This window comes from Drosophila subobscura, chromosome J (genome assembly GCF_008121235.1).
Source record: "Drosophila subobscura isolate 14011-0131.10 chromosome J, UCBerk_Dsub_1.0, whole genome shotgun sequence".
Lineage (NCBI taxonomy): Eukaryota > Metazoa > Arthropoda > Insecta > Diptera > Drosophilidae > Drosophila > Drosophila subobscura.
The window spans coordinates 207259-231639 of NC_048532.1; the positions used below are offsets into that span (position 1 = coordinate 207259).

The 24381-nt window shown below is 41.0% G+C and overlaps 2 protein-coding genes and 1 long non-coding RNA gene across 4 annotated transcripts; 1 reads left to right on the plus strand and 2 right to left on the minus strand.

The window, feature by feature from the left end:
- Positions 1 to 2531: 2531 nt before the first annotated feature.
- Positions 2532 to 18977, minus strand: LOC117893181. The gene is made up of 3 exons (XR_004648791.1): positions 18696 to 18977; positions 9584 to 9587; positions 2532 to 2550 (listed from the first exon to the last, which is right to left on the minus strand). It is a non-coding gene; the product is annotated as an uncharacterized LOC117893181 (long non-coding RNA).
- Positions 5704 to 24194, plus strand: LOC117893180. Its single transcript, XM_034799672.1, has 2 exons — positions 5704 to 6523; positions 23387 to 24194. The coding sequence occupies exons 1-2, from the start codon at positions 5968 to 5970 to the stop codon at positions 24094 to 24096; spliced, it is 1266 nt and encodes a 421-aa protein (XP_034655563.1). The 5' UTR covers positions 5704 to 5967; the 3' UTR covers positions 24097 to 24194.
- LOC117893178 (RE1-silencing transcription factor A) lies at positions 15589 to 18745 on the minus strand. 2 transcript variants are annotated; one of them, XM_034799670.1, is made up of 3 exons: positions 17373 to 18745; positions 16529 to 17306; positions 15589 to 16475 (listed from the first exon to the last, which is right to left on the minus strand). In XM_034799670.1, the coding sequence occupies exons 1-3, from the start codon at positions 18612 to 18614 to the stop codon at positions 15880 to 15882; spliced, it is 2616 nt and encodes an 871-aa protein (XP_034655561.1). In that variant the 5' UTR covers positions 18615 to 18745; the 3' UTR covers positions 15589 to 15879. The 2 variants fall into 2 exon arrangements, with proteins under 2 accessions (XP_034655561.1, XP_034655560.1); XM_034799669.1 differs by having other exon boundaries at positions 16529 to 17309; positions 17373 to 18744.
- Positions 24195 to 24381: the final 187 nt, after the last annotated feature.

Below are 24381 nucleotides of genomic sequence, written 5' to 3' on the forward strand. Positions count from 1 at the left end.
CCGGCACAATGATGCCCAATGCTCTAGCTCCTGGCACCGGGTTTAAACGTAGAAGATTCGGCATGATGTCGATCTGCCGTTTACATCTGCACTAAAGAGTGCGATAAACTGGTCTTCTCACTGAAGCTGGTAGAAAATTCCGAGGCGCCCCTTACGCGCTGGTCTTCCTAAGGGTTGCGACGCCTCACTAAGATTGACCCAAGGCAGAGGTTTTCGGGGCTCGGCGTTTCCGAGCAGAAGAGGGGGGGGTCGAAGGCTACCCCTTGTATTTTGGGGGATCACTTTGGTGATACGCCTCTCGTGGAGCCCCCCGTATATGCACTTATACGCACTTAGGCTGCTACGAAAGATAGGGTTCCTGACCTCTGTCCTATAAACTTAATTCGCATAAATTACACTGGTCACTTTCCTAGCTCACGGCAGACATACCTTGGTTGGTTGTTCTTTTCACAAGGCACAGATCAACACAGATTCCTCAGAATTTATGGCTTGCAAGAAAACTTCGCCACGAGGGATTATGTAGGTTATGTGTAGGTTATATCTACGTATATATGGCTTGCCACAATCACGTCTGGTTTTGTCGATCGACTTATAACTCTAGCAAAACTCATCCCAGTGAAGCTAGGCTGTACCGAACATAAAGCTCTAAGATCTGATGATGTTTGGGAGCTTTAACGGTACCATCGCGTGATCTTTCGCTGACTTGAGTGGAATTTCGGTCAAGCGTGAAGGTCAAGTTCTTTGCTCTCGATACCTAACCTCTTATCAAGATAAGCGCACGCTCTCGCTTGCATGTGCTTACAGTGCAACGACTCTCTTTCAAGAACTCGGCGTGAAGCTTGCAGCTTACGATCCACTTTCGGAGTTATCTATGGGAATGCACTTTTAAGCGCTACCGAACCTGGAATTCTGTTTATCAGTGATGCTCCATGTTACCTCCCTACTTTCGGCCCCTACAGAATGTAAAAAAAAAACGAGAAGGGACGTGTGAGACGCTTCTTACGCGTCACAACTTTTATACCCGACACTCAGTACTACATCTGCACTTTAGCGGTTATTTGTCAAATTTTACATTTTTCTTCATCTGTCATCTACATCAACAACACTACTCAAGCAGAGCAGAGGCAGAGACAGAGGTGGAGACGTGTCAGAGGCAGCGGCCGCAAACACTTCGCGAAGCAGAGTGTGAATGAGAGAATGTGAAAAAAACAAATATAAGCTGCGGGATGGGATGGGTTTAGCCACTGCAAATTAATTTCGTCATTGTGGCTATAATAATGATCCAATTGAATCCCAATTTGGTGATCTGATAGATATGGTGATTTCCTACAGAATGGCGTTTTTAGTTTTTTTATCTTCAAAATTGTAGATTTGCGAGGTTTTTGCACATTTTCGGGGGCGGAAGGGGGCAGGGCTAATTTTTGAAATACACTTGTAACAGTGTAAGCATACAGAAGTATGGATGCAAAATTTGGTGGCTCTAGCTTTTATAGTCTCTGAGATCCAGGCGCTCAACACGACGGACGGACGGACGGACGGACGGACGGACGGACGGACAGACAGACAGACAGACATAGCTCTATCGACTCGGCTATTGATGCTGATCAAGAATATGTATACTTTATGGGGTCGGAAACGTTTCCTTCTGTGCGTTAATACAACCGTTATTCGCACTAATAAAATATACCTTATTTACTCTTCGAGTACCGGGTATAACAACAAAAGCTGCTGGGCAGGATGGGTTTAGCCACTGCAAATTAATTTCTTCGTTGTGGCTATAATAATGATCCAATCGGATTCCAATTTGGTGATGTGATAGAAATGGTCATTTCCTACGGAATGGCGTTCATTCCGGTGGCGGAAGGGGGCGGGGTTCATTTTTGAAATACACTTGTAACATTGTGAGCATACAGAAGTCTGGATGCCAAATAGGCAATACCAGAAAGATAGATAAGGCTATTATATACGGCAAGGCGTTTTTAGTTTTCTCATATCTTCAAATTTTTGGCTGTAGGATATTTACGACCTTTGTGAGGGTGGAAAGGGGTAGGTCGAAATTTTAATTTACACTTGTAACAGTGTGATGTTATAGGGTCGGAAACTTTTCCTTCTGTGTGTTACACTTTTAGACCACAAATACAAATACCCCTTAACTTTTCGAGTACCGGGTATAAAAATTCCAAATTTTGAGTTTTTAAAAGGTTTTTGCCCTCTTTAACAGTATTTAGTAGTAGTAGTATTCTTCTACTAGTCGTTACTCCAATCGACTTTAATAAAATATGTTTGTATGTATGTGCATTAATTTATAGTTTGGGCTGCCAAATAAAGAAAAGCCTGACGAAAAACAGTATTAGGTTCGGACCAAAAAAATTCCATGTCGTATCCTTTCCTTTCCCGAGTGTGCATGCATCTGTGTGCTTGCATATGTTCAGTGAAGCCAGACGACAATCCTATTTGCATATGTCAACGCGTTCAGCACGACTACTCTATCTTCACCACTCACATTGTATTCTTTTTGTTTGGCTGTGTGCAAATATGTAAGTCTGGAGTCTTCTGGAGAGTTCTTGTATATAATGGCAGCGTTATCGGGCTTTCATGCAACCACGCAACGTTTCAAGGCCAGTACACAACGGGGAGTTCCTCCATTGGCAGTGCATGTCTGCCCTACTCTGGATCTGGGCTTTCTTCTTTCAAAGATGTGCTCAGTTCTGTTGGTGTAGGAGTGCCGTGTCCACTCTTATAAGTTTTCGTCCTTTGCTATTGTTGCTATTTTTACTGGTGCTCCATTTTCTTCAACTTTATGTGCGGTTCGACCGAAACCAAGAGCAATCGGCCTCCTTTGCTTTGCTGATGTTTCTGGTGGTGGTACTGACGCTGGCAAGCCTGACTGCATTGCGATAACAGACAACGTCTACTTCGAACTCTAGGTGAACCGTCATTTCTTGACAAACTAGGCAAGAATTATGATTGATTTTTGCTCCAGAGGACTCACAGTTGAAGAAAATCTAGAGAGGTGTTGTGGTGTGGTAAAAACATCACGACTTGACAGAACGCATACAATTCCTTCGCAATAAGTAGAAGAATGAAGGTTTTAAGGCTACAGTTGGAAATATTTCAAAAAATGGAAATGTTCCGGTATTTGGGCGGCAATAAAAATAGCACTAATTTCATAAAAGTGCAAAAAATTTTTAAATTAGTATATTTTAGTTTTTTGAAAGGTTCATATTTTGTTTTAAAGCTTTTGGCAGCAACAAAAAAAAGCTCCGAGTTTTGTCATATAAGGTAACCGTACTTTCGCATCTTTTCTGGGGGACTCATCTCCACAAATCTGGCTGGACCCCTAAATAGAAATCTTTTTCTTTGATTTCGTATTAGAAACATATTCTTTAACTGTTCCCCAAAGATTTTTATATCTGGAACTGAGCAAGAGAATAATCTCTTCGAGCTGTCTAGCTGGTCTGTTTTGGGTCGTTGTTTTATTATATATTAACAAAGGCACATCATCGATTTGTGCATTATTTAGTACTGGGAGGAAGGGGGCCTCTCACATTGCTCACACCACATATACAAAATACCCTTTTTATACCCGGTACTCGAAGGGTAAATAGGGTATATTGTATTTGTGCGAATAACGGTTGTATGTAACGCACAGAAGGAAACGTTTCCGACCCCATAAAATATATATATTCTTGATCAGCATCAATAGCCGAGTCGATTGAGCCATGTCTGTCCGTCCGTCCGTCCGTCTTGTTTGTCGGCTAGTTCTCAGAGACTATAAGTGGTAGAAGTGGTTGCGAAAGGGAAGCGTTCTCTTATACTTCCCTGACAGACTTTGTAGAACCGATGAAGAAGAACCCAAGAAATGTAACCCGAACAGCTTCCCGATTGTTCGGGCATTTTCCCGAAGGGTAACATGCTATCTCTATGCGATATTTTGGAAGGCATAAAATGACCCTCGATATTTGAAAACAAACTTGATTGTGATATCACATGAGTCTTCACACCAAATTTGGTGACTCTTGCTCATATGGTCTCTGAGAACGAGGTTGATCAAGAATATATGTATATATTTTATAGGGTCGGAAACGGTGTGTGTTACATATTTCTTTGTGGTCGAAATATATATACATATACCTTATTTACTCTTGAATTACCGGGTATAATTAGCTTTTCTGGTGTACCATCCCTAAGCATCTGGGACCATCGACCATTTCAGTCAGTTTATTTGCTTAACGACGTCTTTACATCACTTCTAGACTGCTGGCTACAATCACTAAGTTATTTGCGCCAGTTAGTCATTCAATAATCGAATTTTTCACGGTGTTCTAGATAAACACGGAACTCGCCGCCCCAGTCGCAGATGTTGCATACTTCGAAGCAGTCGCAGTTGTCTGAAATCGTTTTCTGACTGGTTGATTTTAATTCTCCTATTTCAGAAAGTCCCAAGAAGAGAATTTTAGTTTGCTAAATTTACTGAAAGGTCTTTTATCTTTTGAATGTTGAACGGACGTGTCTTTAAACTTATATAAATTCTGGGAGTTAGAAATAGCAATGTTTGAAGTATGCAAACTGAAGAAGGGGAGATACAATTATAGGATTCTATAATGCTGACCATTCAAAACGTGCATTGATAAATTTGATAAAAAGATATCAGTTGATCAAATACTTCAAATATTCATAGTTTTGAAGTCAAACAAGTCAAGCGGGTTGATATTGATCAAAAGGGTGTCTTCAACTTGCTATTTATTTTCCGTTTAACGACAGTATCAGAGTCCGGACTTGTTTTCCAGCCACTAGTATTCTGACTCAGAATACCACTTATTTTATATTCATTGAAGGCATTGAAAAGTTGATATTTTACTCTTGATTTATTCCATAGTTGCACCCTATACTATACATATGTACCTATACATACTATCTATTTACATACACATACTTATAAATACATAATTCGCGTTTATTAAAACGATGGGAGGCCCATTGTTGTTTAACACAGACTCTATATATCTGATATGGGAAATGAGCCTCCCATCGTTTTAATGAATGTTTTATAAATGGCATAAATGATTGGCCTAATTGTCTATATTTAAATACAACACGAGCGATTGTAAATGGAATTGGAATAATGGGACTTGGAATTGTCCAGGTATTCTCCCAAAATAGGAATCTCCGCGACCCTCGTTTGGGCTCGTTGGAAATTTAAACACATTATTAAGATATATAGAGAACTTAGCCAGCTTGAACCAAAAAAAATCAAAACTATATCGTAATAAAATCAGAATCTCATCTCTCAGTCAGAAAGAACTTCACTCGAAAATTAAACGACAATCATCACGTGTGCTCTCCTGGCTTAAATGAACTTTAGGTGCCATCGAGAATTAGCGAGGCAAACACTCAACGATTTTACAGCCCGGAGTGGCACAGATTAAGTGAAACAGAGCAAAGCACAGAGGCATGACAAATGTTTTCCCTCTTTTCCACTTGGCAAATCAATAAATCGAACTCATGTACATATGTATGTACATATGTATGTACTTGTACGGAGATATAACGAAGGAGATTCAAATGTTTTTTACCCAGCTTTAAACCCAATAATCAATATTTGAATAATAAATTAGCAATAACCACGGCGGAGCGGGCTGTGAGGAACAGAAACGATGTCTGCGGACTACAACTTTGTACAAAATCCGTGCGGATTAGCGTGAGATGCGTAAAACAGATTAACACCGAAGCGTTAACACAATTAGCAGAATAGTGAAAAATTACATAAAGCTGGAAAAAACAGATCAAATAAAAAAATCGATATGCGAACCGACAGTACCAACAATATTCGCCACAGAATTTGCAACGCTATACTCGTCGAGTGCTTTCAGTCATGAAATGAAGCTCCAGCGTCGCGGCTGAGAAGCGAATGAAACGCGAGACGAAAATAAATCGAATTCAGACTTAATCCGAAGGTTCTCTGACATGGCTGATCTACTGAAAGCTCTGAACTTCACGGGAACCCTGCTGGCGGGCCTCGAGGACACCAGTCATGAGTCTCCATCGATTGCAGCCGCCCCAAGTACGACCACCACTACCACACTGCCGGAAAGTATCAATGCCACAACTGCCTTTAATGTAACAATGGCTAGCAGCGGTGAGAAGTTGGATCTTAGCGGATTTGATCTGCCTGGCAACTACTCAATTCTTATCAACAAGCTCGAACAGCTGGCTCTGGGGCTTGATTCTGCTTTGGGCAACTTCACCATCGACCGCCAGGAGGTCGAGATCAATCTGAGTGGAGGCGCCACTGATATGACCGATGATTTGCTTTTTAGCGATGTATTGCCCGCTGCGCGGGCCCCGCCGCCACATATAGCTCATGGATCGAGAATCTATACTGGTGATGATGGCCAGGACTTTGCCCATGTTGTTAGCGATATCTGGATTGGTGTTATTTTGACTCTTCTCATCGTGTTCGTGATTTTCTTCATCTGTGCGTGCTTTGTCTATCACAAGTTCCAGCAGTGGAAAAATTCATGTAAGTCCTGGGGGACATGGTTAACGGGTATATGAGTTGTGACGCGTACGAAGCGTCTCACACGTCCTTCTTCTTTCAGTATTTTTCGAGTACTGAAGCCAGAAATACTCTGGCAGTTGGATCAGCACCCAAACGGTAATTATACCCGGTACTCGAAGAGTAAATAGGGGATATTGTATTTGTGCGAATAACGGTTGTATGTAACGCACAGAAGGAAACGTTTCCGACCCCATAAAGTATATATATTCTTGATCAGCATCAATAGCCGAGTCGATTGAGCCATGTCTGTCTGTCCGTCCGTCCGTCTTGTTTGTCGGCTTGTTCTCAGAGACTATAAGAGCTAGAGCCACCAAATTTTGGCACCAGACTGCTGTATGCTCACACTGAAACCAGTGTATTTCAAAAATGAGCCCCGCCCCCTTCCGCCCCCCAAAAAGGGCGAAAACCTCCCAAATCTACAATTTTGAAGATAACAGAAAAATTCCCTAGGGAATGACCATATCTATCAGATCACCAAATTGGGGAATTATTATAGCCACAATGAAGAAATTAATTTTCAGTGGCCAAACCCACCCCGTCCCGCAGCTTATAGCAGCACACTCTGCTTCGCGCAGTTTATGGCCTTTGCCCCTGACACGTCTCTGCCGCTGCCTCTGCCGCGACTCTGCCCTGACTCTGCAAAGTGTGTCTCTAGGGGAGGGTGGCGAGCTAAAGGAGCGTGTTGGCGTGAGTAGTGTTGTTGATGTAGATGACAGATGTAGAAAAAATTTAAAATTTGACAAATAACCGCTAAGTTGCAGATGTAGTACTGAGTGCCGGGTATAAAAGTTGTGACGCGTAAGAAGCGTCTCACACGTTCTCGTTTTTTTTGGGGTTTTTCAGTTTTATACGGTTAGTTATCCAATTTCAGCTCAGCCATCTCCACTTACATATATTTTTATGAGCAGTACCTTTAACGACCCCAAAATAAATCACCTGTACACAAAAAACTAAAGGATACAGGATATAATTTTTTCCTAAGTTTTTAAAATCAAAATTTCGTAACAAATACTTCACAAAAATCCGAATTTTTTAATTTCAAAGCTTAATATTTCCCAGAAGGTAGGCTGAAACCACATAGTTTTTAGCTCTCATTTTTAGGTGCATCATTTACTTTTCAGAATGGCAATTTTCTTTACAACTAAATCTAAGATACCTTACTTACATATATAAAAAATCGAACCGCTACCTCTGACAAAATGAATTAACGAACAAATTCCAGTTTTTTTAAATTCCTAAAAAAAAAAAGCTGGGTTTGGAATGAGAGAATGTGCAAAAAATAAAAAAAAGCTGCAGGGCGGGGTGGGGATAGCCACTGCTAATTAATTTATACATTGTGACTATAAAACGGAATTAGTTTTCTCGTATCTTCAAAATTGCTGCTGTGTGAGATTTTCGTCCTTTGCGGGGCGGGCCAAATTTTGAAAAAGAGAGAATTTTAGTTTGCTAAATTTACTGAAAGGTGTTTTATCTTTTGAATGTTGAACGGACGTGTCTTTAAACTTATATAAATTCTGGGAGTTAGAAATAGCAATGTTTGAAGTATGCAAACTGAAGAAGGGGAGATACAATTATAGGATTCTATAATGCTGACCATTGCTTTGAGTGGGTTTGGAATGAGAGAATGTGCATAAAATAAAAAAAGCTGCAGGGCGGGGTGGGGATAGCCTAATTTAATGAACTGCTAATTAATTTATACATTGTGACTATAAAACGGAATTAGTTTTCTCGTATCTTCAAAATTGCTGCTGTGTGAGATTTTCGGCCTTTGCAGGGCGGGCCAAATTTTGAAAAACACTTGTAACAGTGTGAGCATACAGAAGTCCGGATGCTAAACTTGGTTGCCCTATCTCTTATAGAGTACAGGCGCCCATAAGGATGATCAAGAATAAATGTATGTACATATATACTTTGTGGGGTCGGAAAGCTTTCTTCAGTGTGTTACATTTTTTTCCCACAAATACAATATACCCTATTTACTCATTGTCGGCACATAGCATTATATTCATATATTCAATCGAATCGATAATAGTTTTGTTACCATTCCAATGAATTTTATTTTATTCATGCAAAATGAGTTGGATTTACAAAAGTAAGTGACAATAAGCAATGGCAATGGAAATTATGCATATTATGCATAGGGCCAATGCCCACTTCAGTTCGTCTTCAATTGGATTTCAACTTTCACTTTAGTCCCTAGTACACCGGGGTGATTACTAAGCTTTAGGCTGCTTTTACATAAAGCATTTGACAGAGTAATGGCAATATACATAGATTGGTTTGTATGTTCTGATGCCTTTACATGTGTATGTATGAAAGTTCTATTTGTTATTTTCAATTTGTATTTTTAATTGAATCGAAGCGTGAAATTCGCACAAATATGCTAACTGAAATGTTTCCAAAAATGTTGCGCAAATTAGCAACTAAAATAGTAGTCAACTTTTCTTTTAATAATGCACCTAATAGGCTCCTCACAAAGATGTTGCAGTTATTTTAGTGGCCTTTAAGATACTCCACCTACATACAGCTTTTTGTTCACATATGTATGTACATAGTACATATTTAACTCATAAAAAATGTATCATGTTTCATTCTTTAAATTGTAAATATAAAGTATATGCAGTATTGTTAATTAGTGTTTGTTTGCTAAAGGCAAAGAGCCAACACAAGAACGATTAGGAACAGTTTTGAGACGCTTCATACGTGCCACAGTATTTCTCACAGTCACAGTATCGTCAGTATCTTAGTGGTAAAGAGGGTATATTGTATTTGTGGAGAAAAGTGAATGTATGTCTGGACGTTTGTCTGGACGTTGATATGCAATGACTGCACCATCAAGTGGCCCCTGCGACACCAAGCCAAAGCCTGTTACGCGCGGAACCCAGCAGAACGCAGCCCTCCTCCCGCCCAACCGACCGAGGGGCGCTGCCGCATGACGCGCGGCGCGATTAACCGAACCGGTCGTGAGCATGCAGGAAAGATAGATGTTAGGCTAATATTCGAGGAAAATTAGAACTAAACACAACTAAACTAGAGCAACTATAGCTAAGCAAGCAAAATTATCAAAGTCAAAAATTAAATTAACTACGGGAGAGGTAGGCTAGTATAAGAGATTTAAGAAGAGGAAGGGAGTGAGTCGAGGATATAATGTGATAGAGAGAATTATAATCCGAGCATAACACTCTAAAGGGCTCGTGCAAGGCATAATTCGATCTACACATTGGAAGGAACAAATTAATATAGTTTCTAGTGGCTCTAATGGGAATCGTAAAGTTTACGCGTCTCAACAAGTCAGGGCTGTCTACATCCCCCTTGATCAAGTTGTGCATAAAAATTACACCAAGCATTTTTCTACGACTAACTAAGGATGGAAGATTTATTAAAAGAAATCTACCACGGTAGGATGGCAGGCTCACAGTTGCATCCCAGTTGAGGCCCCGTAGGGCAAATAATAAGAAGTTTTTCTGTACTGATTCAATACGGTCCTGATGTATGTTGTACTGAGGGCACCATACACATGAGCCGTATTCTATCGGACGAACAAGCGAGATATAGAGAGTCTTCGTTATATAGGGGTCATCAAATTCCTTTTACCACCTCTTTATAAACCCAAGCACACCCATGGCTTTATTTACCATGGTAGAAATGTGTTCAGAAAACTTTAACTTGGGGTCTAGTTTAACACCATTATCATCAACTAATGTAATTCTCTCAAGAGAACTACCGCAGAGGGTGTAAGGTGCCAGTAAGGGGCTACAGCGATGAAAAGTCATTACTTTGCACTTCGAGGCATTAAGGTGTAACATATTTGCGCAAAACCATGACTGAAAGCTATTGAGATCAGATTGCAAGCGAGAGTGAAATGAGATGTCCTTATACTGGACACAGAGCTTAACATCATCCGCATACATAAGTATTCGAGAATTTGTTAAGACAGAAGGCAGGTCATTAATAAAGAGTGTGAAAAGTAAGGGGCCTAAATGGCTACCCTGTGGTACTCCAGAAGTAACCATGACAGGTAAAGATAAGGAGTTTTTGAAAAGGACCCTTTGAGACCGATTGGGCGGAAACCCTAGAAGGTCGAGCTTTTGTGCAAGAAGAGAGTGGTTTACAGAATCGAATGCCTTACTGAAGTCAGTGTAAATAACATCCGTCTGCAAGTTACCTTGGAATCCTTTAATGACAAAGGAGGTGAACTCTAAAAGATTAGTGGTTGTTGATCGTCGCCGTATAAATCCGTGCTGAGCTGGAGATATAAGTGATTTGCAAAGATGTTGCAAGTGCGGAGTTAAAATTTTCTCGAACATTTTAGGAATAGCGGATAACTATTTACTCTTCGAGTACCGGGTATAAAAACAACTAAGGTACAGATATACTGACTTAGTACCGAGTCTCACACGTCTCTCCTCGTTTGTTGTTAATTATTTCTCGCTCGCACACTCTGCCTCATGCAATGTGCGGCAATGAGGAATGGTGGCGAGCTAAAAGGGCGTGTTGGCGGGAGAAGTGATGTAGATGTAGATGAAATATGTAGAAAAAATGTAGAAAGAATGTGCCACTGCAAATTAATTTCTTCATTCTTCATGATCCAATCTAATCCCATTTCGGCGATATAATTGATTTGATCCTTGCCTACGGAACGACATTTTTACTTTTCTCTTATCTTCAAAATTGTGCATACAGCAAATTTTCGCTCTTTGTGGTGGCAGAAGGGGGTGGGACAACATTTTTAAATAACAGTAACCGTGCGGACTTGGTTGCCCTAACAAACGGACGGCAGACAGACATGGCTCAATCGACTTGGATATTGATGCTGATAAAGAATATATATACTTTGTGGGATCGGAAACGTTTCCTTCTCTGTATTACAGAGTGCTCCTTCCTCCTCTACTCTTTCCTCCTCTGCTCTGCCCACCTCTTCCCACTGCAATTCCTCGCAGTCAAAAAACTAATTTCCCTCGTTGTAGCCTATCAAAATGCTCGCGGCTTACGTAGTAAGCTGAGCACTCTTTTTATGGATAGTTTCACATTTTCATCCCATGTTATTGTGTTTACCGAAACCTGGTTAAAGCAGGACAGTTTTGGCAGATAGGTACACAATTTATAGGAATGATCGTTCGTCTCGGCGTGGAGGAGGCTTTCTGATTGCAGTAAACTCTTACTTCACGTCGGAACTTTTCATAGTCCAGGTTTCACAAGACTTGGAATTCCTCTGTGTTAGACTGATTCTTCCCGGCCAGTCTATTTATGTCACTTGCTCGTATATTCCACCGACTTCGGATGTATTAATATACGAGCAGCACTTGTCCGCCTTAAAAACTGTATCTTCCTCGCTATCTGATAAAGACCATATAATAGTTCTTGGGGATTTCAACCGGCCAGGTACTGTTTGGTCTTCGCCTAACGAGTCTGATAACCTTGTGCCCATGTCACGACATGATTTTATTGATGGCTTAGACCTGTCCCTGTCTCAAGTCAACCATGTAAAAACTCCTTGGGTCGATTGCTTGATCTGTGCTTTATCTCCGATCCGACCGTAGCGTTGTTAACACGAGCACTTCCGCTGAGGACCTACTGTATCGGATCGTACGGGTAGGCTATCTGAACGCGTCCGCTGCTTTCGTAAAGCCGAGTTTACGAAGCTCAATAATTTTGATTGGACCGCTCTGTACTTGTGCACTGACGTTATTGAAGGCAGAAACATTTTTTACAATGTACTTGACACAATGTTTGGCTCGTGTGTCCCAGGCTGGGAAGCCTCATTGGTTCACCAAAGAGTTATCCAGTCTAAAGAACCTAAAATGAAGACTAAGTATTTCAAATATATCAAGAAGTTGGTTCTCCCTCTTCTCTTTTTAGTTACCTAATAGTTCGGTCAAATTTCACCGTTCTTAATGCTCAATGCTATAGGAACTACCTACTTCGATGCAGGATACGTTTTTCACAGGACTCTAAACAGTTTTACAGCTGTTTGTAAACAGTCAGCGTAGAACGTCCACCGTCGCACATCCATCCTCCCTATCATTTTTGAATACGTCGGCAAACAATGATCAGGCAATCTTTTTGCACAATTTTTTCAAACAACTTATTCGCAGGAAAGATACCCAGGTCATGTGAATCCATGTAGTTTACCAAGGTCGAATGGCATTTTCTGTCCTTTGAAAGCTCCTTGCTTCATGATCTTAAATTCGTTAAGCTGGTATATTCACCGGGCCCTGACGGAGTTTCCGGCTGTGTACTCAGGTACTGTGCCGAGTCTCTGTGTGGACCTCTGCTTAAACTGTTCACTCTATCCATAAATTCTTCTAGCTTCCCCCCATCTGGAAGGAATCCTTAATAAGTCCTCTCCATTAGAAAGGTAGCAAGTCTGACGCTAAAAACTATGGAGGTATATCTAATTTAGCCGCTATTCCTAAATGTTCTAGAAAATTGTAACTCCGCACTTGCAACATCTCTGCAAATCACTTATATCTCCAGCTCACCACGGATTTATACGGCGACGATCAACAACCTCTAATCTTTTAGAGTTCACCTCCTTTGTCATTTATTATTTACACTGACTTCAGTAAGGCATTCGATTCTGTAAACCATTCTCTTCTTCTCTGCGGTAGTTCTCTCGAGATGGTTGATGATCTTGTTGTTAAACTAGACCCCAAGTTAAGGTTTTCTGAACACATTTCTACAATGGAAAATAAAGCCATGCTTGGGTTTATAAAGAGGTGGTCAAAGGAATTTTATGACCCCTATACATATAACGAAGACTCTCTATGTCTCTCTTGTTCGTCCGATTTTAGAATATGGCTCATGTGTATGGTGCCCTCAGTACAACATACATCAGGACCGTATTGAATCTGTGCAGAATCACTTTTTACTTTTGGCAGTGCGTGGCCTCAACTGGGATGCAACTGTGAGACTGCCATCATACCGTAGTAGACTACTTCTAATAAACCGTCCATACTTAGTTAGTCGTAGAAAAATGCTTGGTGTAATTTTTATGCACAACTTGATCAAGGGGGATGTAGACAGCCCTGACTTGTTAAGCCGCATAAACTTTACGATTCCCATTAGACCCACTAGAAACTTTATTCCTTTGTTCCTTCCTTTTTGTAGATCAAGTTATGACTTACACGAACCCTTTAGGGTTTTATGCTGAGATTTTAATTCTCTCTATCAAATTATATCCTTCACTAACTCCCTTCCTCTTTTTAAATCTCTTATACCAGCCTACCTCTCCCGTAGTTAGATTCATTTTATTTTTGTCTTTTTCTGATTTCGTAGTTTTGCTTTGCTTTTGATTAGCTCTAGTTGCTCTAGTTTAGTTGTGTTTAGCTCTAATTTTCGTAGAATATTAGCCTAACATCTATCTTTCCTGCATGTTCGTGACCGGTTCGCTTAATCGCGCCGCGCGCCATGCGGCAGCGGCCCTCGGTCGGTTGGGCGGGAGGAGGGCTGTGTTCTGTTGGGTTCCGCACGTAATAGGCTTTGGCTTGGTGTCGCATGGGCCACTTGATGGTGCAGTCAATGCATATCAACGTCCAATGAAATATCGTTTGGAAAGACAGTCGTGTTGTATTTTGCCAAAAGGTGAAGTTATTCTTAATTTCAAAAGAGCTTTGGTTCCTTGTATACGTCAAACACATCTGAGAAATTATACAATAGATAATTTGAATATATAAACTTATGGAATTTATCCGATAAATATATAAAGCTAATTCAGTAAAAGCTCCTTAGTAGATGTCATTATTTTACTCTTGTTTCTAATCTCTCGCAAGTAATTAATGTTAGCGTGAATTGACTGCAAGAGGAAATTTTAAAATGAGAACACATGACGAACAATGTGAACACGACACGCGTTTTATTGAGAGAGAACAAAGTAAGAAGGAGTAATACCGAAAAGGATACAAAGATATGGAACTCTTTAAGCTTCGAGATGTACATAATATATCGAGTAAGATAAATCGTTATTTGACTTGCATAACTTCAACATGTAACAACGTCGACACTATGAAATGGACCGGATCGAACCCCATTAGTAGTCCTGAATTTACTCTCTCTACTCTAATCTCTCCCCAGGCCTCTCGAGCAATATCTGAAAGTGATGACAATTCAGCTCTGTAGCCTGAAACAGCAGCTGCTGAGGCAGCGTCCCTTTTTTTCACAAAACTAATTGGTTTTAAGATCATCGAGGTAGCCACATGCAGACACACATCACATTCAGATAACTGAAAAATGTAGGTGTTCAAATAAAAAATCACAAGAATTTTAAAACAGTAAATAATTCAGGTCGAAAAATAAATTATAAAAATATCGTATATTCAGAGAACTCTCTTAGTTACAAAAGATTGAAAAACTCTTTAAAATAGGATACTACTTTTAAATACTTGACAAAGTATCCACAAATTCAATTATCAAAAATAAAATCGTTTAAGAAAAACATTTTTCGATTCATTGTTCATTATCTTTTCCATTTAAATTATGATTCGAGAAATTGCGTAAACTGTGACATAAATGCATATAAAATAAATGTAGTAAATATTGTTCTGAGATATATCTTAGGGTTTTTCGGGGGAAAGAGTGTTCCCCTGAATGCAAAAACTAAAAATGAATTACATTTGAGTTATTTTTGTTTTCGCAGTTTATGTGCAGTTTTTGTTAGTTAAACATATCGAGGAATTATTGGAGTAATGTTTGCATTTGCTTACATATAAATATTCAATTGATTTGGTAACTTGTTAAGAGTGAAATTATTTTCATTATATATACTTCATTGAAACATTAGTGTTAGCGTAGAATCCGCATTTCTACAAAGGATTTGTTGAATTGTATACACTAAAAGTTCGACAAGTAACTCTAGCTTCCTTGAGAGTTTGCAAATATTTTCGTAATTTCCCGGGTTATAAAATAATCTACTGACATTTTACTTTTAACGTTTGCTCCCTATATAAAATTAGTTGTACATATATTTTTAAAAATAAAAATATACTCTCCAGTCTCTTGCTTGATTTTTATATCAAATATCATTTTTCTTTTTAAAAGTAGTCTTTTCTTGTTCTCGAGGATTATATGTACTTCACAACATCGACGATTTGATGGGTGTCTCTTCCTTCAAACCAAAAAATTATAATAATTCACTTCACCCTAATATTTATATTTAGTTGGTATAAAAAGAATACTTAGTCCCTGCCGCAAGGATGTATTGCTTATATAAAAAATACAAATTGCCAGGTTTACGCTAGGTTAACTTTTCGAAATTTCCAAGTACTGTGGCTTCTTAAGGTGTAAAAGTAAAAGTAGTTTTGAATCCTGATCTTAAGTCTTTAGGTTTTCGTTTCTGCCTGCTGGCCTACGTCGGTGAAGTAGCTCGTAATCTTTCGATTTGTTTTTGACTTGCCATCAACTTGAGATCCGCTTGACATGGCATTCTCTTTCTCCGGAGTTTTCTCATCATCTTCTACATTAGCGGCGGCCTCTATTTGCAAGGAGACTGTGACTGACACCTGAGCGGGAGGTACGCAACCAGCCCCGGTATCGGCTGGAAATGTAGATACGTCCAATTCGTTCTTTCCTGTGCATGACTCCTCTGCTATTTCCGGTAGGGAGCATAAGCTGCGCTTCAGATCATTCAGTAGTCTTTCCTGAGCAGAGATCGTTTGCTGTAACTTCTTACCCCGCGGACGGCGCAGATCAGGTTTCTCCTGTTCTTTGGGTTCTGTTCTTTGCTCTGTCTTGGATTGAGTTTCATTCTGTGGGATGGAATCGTTTCCCGCCTCTGGCTTTATGTCTTTTCCTTGCCCGGTCGTTTTCCGTACGGCATTTTGCGAGCCTTTGCCATGCTCGCGCTGTTGATGACGCTGCAGATTCACACGGGAGGAGTAGCCACGCTGACAAGATTCGCAGTTAAAAGGTTTCTCACCTATAAAATCATATTCAGTTCCAAGTAAATTTCAAATAATAAAGTTTACTCACCTGTATGCTTCCGCATGTGCACTCGCATGTCAATCTTCCTTGCGAACCGTTTCTCGCACAGCTCACACTGTATCGGTTTATCGCCTAAATGAGTACGTCGGTGCACCACAAGGTTCTGACGAGCCCGAAAGGCCTTCCCGCACAGATCACAAGCATACGGTTTTTCTCCAGTATGAATTCTTACATGGATGGCCAAATCGGAGCTTCGCACAAAACCTTTGTCACATTTGTCGCACTTGTACCGCCTGTCATTCTTATGATGCCGCATATGCAGTGATAGATCTTGTTTGGTGGCCAAGGGCATGGAACATATTTCGCATTGATAGGCCTTCTCTGTACGATGTCGCAACTTATGCTCTGCAAGACGCATCTTCAAGCGAAAAGCTCTTCCGCAATGGTTACAAGTGAATGGTTTCTCGCCTGTGTGGATTCGCAGATGATCTTGCATGCGTGAGAAGCGCTGAAATGCCTTTCCGCAAAAGTTGCAAGTGTGTATGCGCCTACCAGTGCTCTGAGACTCTTCTATTGACTCCCGTTTAATGGAGAATAGGCTCTCATCGCTCGAGCTGTTTCGAGGCGAAACTGTGGCAGAGGAGCCCTCAGTCTCCTCTGCGTCTTCGTCCTCCTCATCCTTCAAATCCATTACATAGTCGACAAAGTTTCGAGTCTTGCGCATGCATCGCTCGCTTGACTCCATCTCTTTTTTTATATTTTTCTCAGGATCCAAGGATGACGGTACTAATTTTTTGCAAGCGCGTTTCCGCTTGGCTGGTTCAATCTCCTGGGCGAAAAACAAGATGCAAAAATAGCAATGTAATTGCATGTATCCTTAGAGCAAACTTACCTCTGGACACTGCTGCGGATCTTGCACTGCTTTTTCCGACTTATCCTCGTTCTTTGTTTCAGGGTTCTCCATGTAGTCTGGACGTTTCTGCTCTTTTTCCGTTTGCTTAGGATATTCTGCCTGATCATTAACTTTTTTGCCATGCTTAGCCACACCTGGCAGCTTAATAATCATCTTGTTGACCTTGTGAACGCAGTTCTGCTTGCCCCTCACGGCTGCCATTTTGGCCACCATGGCGTTTAATATATCGAGATCATCTTTTTCGTTGCGCGAGCCATTCCCCGACGAATCCTTGCCATCCTGCTCGGGCGGTGGCGTGTCTGGTGCTGGGATGGGCAACTGAAACTGCTGACTGGACTTGCTCATGGCTATAGCAGCAAGTGTGGGTGGCACCTCTGTGGGTTCCTCCTTAGGTACGAGCAACTTAAAGTAGCCATGCTGCTCGCTCAGATGACGGCGAAAATGTTTCACATCCACGAACTGGGAGTTGCAAGCCAAACAAAGCTGCAACAGGGACTCCCCTTCTATCAGCAGCTGGGCACAAGGCTTCAAATAACCTAAATTCAAGCTCGACATATCAAGAGGGGTGTGTGACTCGATTCCGATAGAAGAACATTTGCTTCTACCACGCTTGCGCTTGGCCTGTTGGCAGTCTTGCACCGGGTGCTCCTTCTGGAAGTGCCGGGAGAGAGACAGTCCGTCGCTGTACTGGTTGCAGCAGAGGGAACATTTGTAGAAGAAGCGATGCCACTTTTCATCTGCCAAGACCTCGGCGGCGACCAGAGAGGATGCTGTGGAGGCCTCGGAGCTCCTCGAGTTTCTTCCACCCGATTTGTTCCGTTTGTTTTTGTTTCCCGTTCCAGGGGGACGACCACGAGGTTTTCGTGACGCTGCTTTGTTATTCGTCTGCTGCTGATTTTGCTGCTTCTGCTTATTACCGTTACTGACCTGCGACTTTGTTGTTGTTTCTGCTGTCTCCGCTGCAGCTGCGGCTGCCGCTGCTTTCACATCTAAGCGAATGCGCTGGGCCTCCAATTCGGCCTCGTCCTCGCTGTCGATTTGTAGAATCACATCGTCAGGATCATCAAGTAAATCGTCATCTTCCTCCAATTCAGACTCATCCGAGTCTTCGTTGTCACCCAACGCTGCCGCCGCATTCGATGCAGCCACCATTATGGAGTCTCCATTTGTTTTTTTTGCTGCTTTCAGCACCGACGGCATCGGCACTGGAACATTGACCATTTTTAGCAATGTTAGCACTCAATATCCAGCTTAAATTTCTATCAGCTTGATTTTCTTTTAAAAATTCTGTGGAGTCTGTACATTAACAATAAAAACTTCGGCGCAGAGCATTGTGAGCCAAACAAATCCACCGACGCCGCTGGCAGCAGATTTTTTTCCAAATACCAAAAAATACCTTTCCTTTTTCAAAATATACCGTACAATATACCGATGATAACCATATTTCTTGATTTTGCTATTCGATTTGAAATTTCTAGCAAAATAAGACTCTCAGCACTGAAAGTATAATTTTATCCAACTGATGGACCAATTGTCCACATGATTGGCCAGTTTTGAAGACTTTCTTTTATTGATTGCTTACAAAGTAACTCTAAAACTAAAATAAACAGCAAACGACAGCAGAAAACGTATGCATAAATCGGCATGAAATGTCACGTAGTGGGAGTGGAATGTTACGTTGTTTGATCGCATGTTAATTTACGTACTTAAATTTGTACCTTATTCCCATTAAGTAACGTTAATATTAGGTTTTCCATGCTTCTTTTATATGCTCGTATATACATATGTAAAAATATCTCAAATCTGAAAATTGACAACAGGGCTGACTAGTTTTTGCATTGAATGGAGCCTGAGATTTTCAACACTTTCATTCATCCTTTCCCAGGGTATCATTGAACTCATCTCTGGCTGAGTTCTCTTGCACACTCACTTGCATTGGTGGTGGGCAACAAACCTCACCTTTTCTTCGAAAAAAAAATAGGCATGGCGTAATTTTTCGAAAAATGTCGAATTTTTTCATTGGCTAAAAGTTGAAAACGCGTAAAAAGTCGGAATAAGTATTAAAAGTATTTATTTTCGATATAGAATTTCAAAGTACTTGGCGGGAATGGAATGTAATAGGAATTAAATCTTAAGATCTTCAAGGCAAATGGCAATGTACGTACTTGATTTCAACCAATAAAATTGAGGGGAAAATAATCAAAACTGATTTTATTTTAAAATTGAATATTATTTAGTTATCTGTTATTGTAATAGAATAATACAAGCTACACAGCCGTTTGTCCTTGCATAGAGGCACTAGGCGAGTGTTTGCCAAACATGCTTCCGGGCATTTTTGATGTCTTGACATTTTTTTTGCAGTCTCTGCGCTAAAGCCACACTGTAGGCATACGTGTGGCTTTTGAATTGCAAGATTGCAAGCCGTAGTGTGTTACTGCGGAACTTGCCGCAATTACCGCAGTGTTCTGGGCACAGCTGCGCATAGACGACCTGGCGGATCTTCGAATCCCTGAGGGAGTTTGATAAATCTTTCGAAGTAATTTTTTATTACAGGTTGTCAGTCATGATCTTTGACAGAGCTGAGATTTGCTGAGCAAGAGTGCATAGATGAAGAGTTGGTGTTGGTGTTTTTCTCGCTGCCCTGTGTGTCTGTGCTGCCCGTCCTCGAGCCGGTTATCCGCCGGTATTTGGGGCGGCGGCGTTGTAGCGGGATTGGCAGTTCGATTGACTTATTCGATCACTTCCTCAATTTCATAGCCAATAAGAGCCACTTTTAAACTGCAAATATAGAATTTGTTTTTTAATAGAACACACAAAACCAAACTAAACGAGAAGGGACGTGTGAGACGCTTCTTACGCGTCACAACTTTTATACCCGGCACTCAGTACTACATCTGCAACTTAGCGGTTATTTGTCAAATTTTACATTTTTTCTTCATCTGTCATCTACATCAACAACACTACTCACGCCAACACGCTCCTTTAGCTCGCCGCCCTCCCCTAGAGACACACTTTGCAGAGTCTGCAGTGTGCGGCCTCTGCCTCTGCCGGGACTCTGCTGTGTGTGGCTCTAGGAAAGGGGGGCGAGGTAAAGGAGCGTGTTGGCGTGTACATATGTATACATATGTACATATGTACATATATGCTATGCTATTGTTGGCGCACTTTTTTTTTACGACGGCAACATGTGTAAAAGTCAATTTGTGGTTTTACTATGCTTTTGCTGAAACGCCTAAACCAATGAATAATCAACAGCGACAATGCCGACCAGAAAAGGAAGCGAAATTGCTTATACTGTTTTTAATAACATTTAACAATTTGGTGGCATGGAACCATACATCTTATTACTGTTTTTTAACGTTCGCGTTTGGCATTTAATGTAGTAGATGTTGAGAACTTGGAGCTAACTTAGCAGAAGAGACTCTAAATGGATCACGGTAAATTGTTCTCCAACAAACATAATCATCCGCGATTAAATTTATTAAATTTAGTTTCAAGAGAAATGTTACTTTCGGGACCGTTCCGCGTTGTCCAGCTCTGCCACTGTCATCAGATACGCCTTTTGAGATGACGGCAAGGGAAACATTTGCAAACAAATAGACACAATTATAGCTTCATCGGCCTGGTTTTGATGTTGTCTTGAGTGCTTTTGGCTTTTGTTCTTCAGCTTGTGCGAAAGTCTTCATGTCGGCATTTCCCTTTATATCGTTGTTCTGCCTTTAACTGTCATGCCCCAATTTTTCTTCTTTTCGGTTCTCTTCGTATGCGCACAAAGGACCAGCAGCAGATTGAGCTCTTGGTGAGATGGATGTGGTACAAACGTCTTGCTAATAATTTAGCAGTTCATCGTAGTTTAGAGGGGCAATACCTAAAGAGACTCCTAAGCAGTCATATTAATTGTGAGGCAAGATCTTAGTCTAATCTAATTTTCTTGCCTACAAATAAAATAAAACATTAAAATTTTGACACACGCTTAAATCAGGGAAAGGCACACGGGTTTTCGTAAAAACCCTAAAAACAGAAAATGTGCTTTCATGTTCGCTCGAGCAAGAGTTTAAGCAGTTAAACAAAGAGCAGGTGAGCAGGAAAGTTTAGAGGCAGGAAAATGTACCAATAACAGTACCATAATAATTTTTCAAGGCCGCTTCAACTGAATCGACATTGGGGAAAAATTCAAACGGCAATTTAGTGCCGTGTTTACCAACCCCAATGTCATCGAACGACGATAGCACAGCTCCCAGCTCCCTTCTTTTTCGGTGCAGGGATAAACTGCTTACGTGCCTGGAAGTCTTAAGCCACACTCGCCTCGCATTCAACCAACCAAAAAAGAAATCGTTTGGTTGCTCTTGCTTTTTTTGTCAGCTACCAGGCCTGTCACGTCACTATTCGTTGCTTGTACTCTTACATATGTATGTACGTCTTTTGGTTTGGAACACAAACTCACAAAACGCACAACACATCGCTCTCTACATGCCGCAACACAGTAAGTTATTTAACTTTGTGTTGTTACTGCGAACACCCAAATATCTTCTGTCCCATCTTAGCTTAGGCTTCTCAAGTTGTGGGTGTGTGGCGTCCTTTAATTTATTGACTAGTAGAACATTTAGCGTCCATTTTGTTTTTGGCTTATACATACATAGCTAGCGGCGAAGGTTTATGCACGCACTTACATATGTACATATGTACATAAATACATACATATGTACATACACTTCCACTTTGGGAATTTTTTTACACCTTTCACTTCTTTCTGTACGATACCCGGTACTCGAAGAGTAAATAGGGTATATTGTATTTGTGCTCAAAAGTGGGCGTATGTTTCTGACCCCATAAAGTGTACACTTTATACTTATGTACATATATGTATGTAAATATATATTCTTGATCAGCATCAATAGCCGAGTTTACATAGCCATATCTGTGTGTCCGCCCGTCTGTCCGTCCGTCTTGATGAGCGCCTGTATGTCACAGACTATAAGATGTATCGTCACCAAATCACATTGTTACAATTGTATTTCAAAATTTCTCCACGCATTCTGCTTCGTGCAGTGCAGCAGCTCTGTAATACTGTGTACGAGCACTAAGCAAACAACAGGTAGCAGCAGCTCTTTAATACTGTGTACGAGCACTAAGCAAACAACAGGTAGAGGCTTCAAATCGAGTTAAAACTGGTTGCCTAATCAGTACAGGGGATTGGCTCCCAGTGCCTTCGGCTCTTGGTGAGAGAGCCTTCGGCTGAGAGAGTTTGGCGTTGGCTCTCTTGAGCAATGAACGCAAAGCAAATCTCGCAAAAACAAAGTTTTGTTTTTCCTTTTCAAGTCTGCTTCGTAATTTCATGTGTGCGGTGACACATCCATACATGATGGCAATGCGTGTATCTATTCTCGACTTCATACGCGCTTTCATTTTTATGCGCTTGAGACGTTTAGCATTTTTGTGTTGCTTCTGAGCTCACATACCCTTCCTTCAAACTTGCCCCAAATAAAAATAAATTGATTTTGTGAATCCTCTCTATGCGCATATATTTCTTAAATACAGTTAGGACGAAGGGGATAAACGGTTATAAACATCTAAATATTTATACAAATAATGAATAACGGCAATTGCAACTTGGCGTTGCAAATATTTTCCATTAGAGTATTCAGCGTACACTGTGTGAATAAACATAGAGTTATAAGTGGAGACATTTCAGCTGTGCAGAAAAAAAATGTATTTGTTTTTCCTTTACAAGTTGGTTTTGTAGTCTCTTGTGTGTCTCTCTATGTTTATTTACCACTCCCTTTTCTGCCCCCACAAAAATTAGATCGGTTCACTATGATAGCCAGAATGAAGATATTAATTTGTCGGGGCTACAGGCTAAAAAGACGAGATGGTGGGAGAAGTGATGTAGATTTAGGTTACAACTACATTAAAATACATGTGTACTGAATCAGTATCGGGTCGGATTTGAACATGACTCACGACGTTCCTTTTCATTTTGTTTAATATTTCAGACCGTGCTAATCACAGTGACCCCACAATTGAAATCTGTCGCCGGTGTCCTCCCGACTACGAAGCCGAATCGTTACCTTCCTACACCATAGTCTCCGGACTTCCCACCTACGACGATGCTTTGGAGGAGTTCCGAAAGGCAGGAATTCTACTAACTCCGTCTGTCGTGCCTATCATCAAGATATTTGAGTGCATCGACAATGGCGCCGGCAAGGAGCAGGCCGTGGGATACAGCCTGGTGGAGACAAACGCCAACGGCGATACTGGTGTTGACAACATTTCGCTGAACTCGGCCACCTGTAATTGTGGCACCTCAACGCTGCCCAGCTATAGTGCTGCCACAGCGGCCGCCATGGCCTTGGCAGCAGCTGCTGTTCCTCAGGTCATCGAACTGTCACCAGACCACCTGGCCTCGCTCTCACAGAAGCGTCTCTCGCTGCAAATCTCATTTAATAATTCAATAAGACGGCAATCCACACGTTCAGGTGCCGCCTTGCGAAACAATTTGCTGCGATCCCGAGCCGTGGGCAATACGGGGGGAGTGGGTCCCATCGAAACCACTGTTACTATGGCATCTGTTCAAGGACGTGAGAACGGACCACAAGTTGGGCCCGCTTTGCATCGCTCCACTTCTACTTTGTCGCTGTCGCATGAGCGCCAGCTGCTCGATCATCGCTTACAGCATTTGCATCATCGCGGCTCGTTGTACTGAGTGTGGTATGAAAGCATTAATTTTTTTCAAATTTGTTCCTTACACGTTTTCAATGTTCATAAATCTATGCCATAGAAACAATAAAACAAAAAATCCCTGTTATATGCAGGTACTTTAATAACTAACTGCAAACATGTTATAGCTGTTGACTCTAACTATTGATATTGATAGATAGAGCTGTCGGTAAATGTTACAGCATGATCAGCTTCAATATGCCGTATAACAAAGCTTATTTACAAATTGGAAGGAATTCAATCAATAGCGTACAAATAGACTGATTGACGT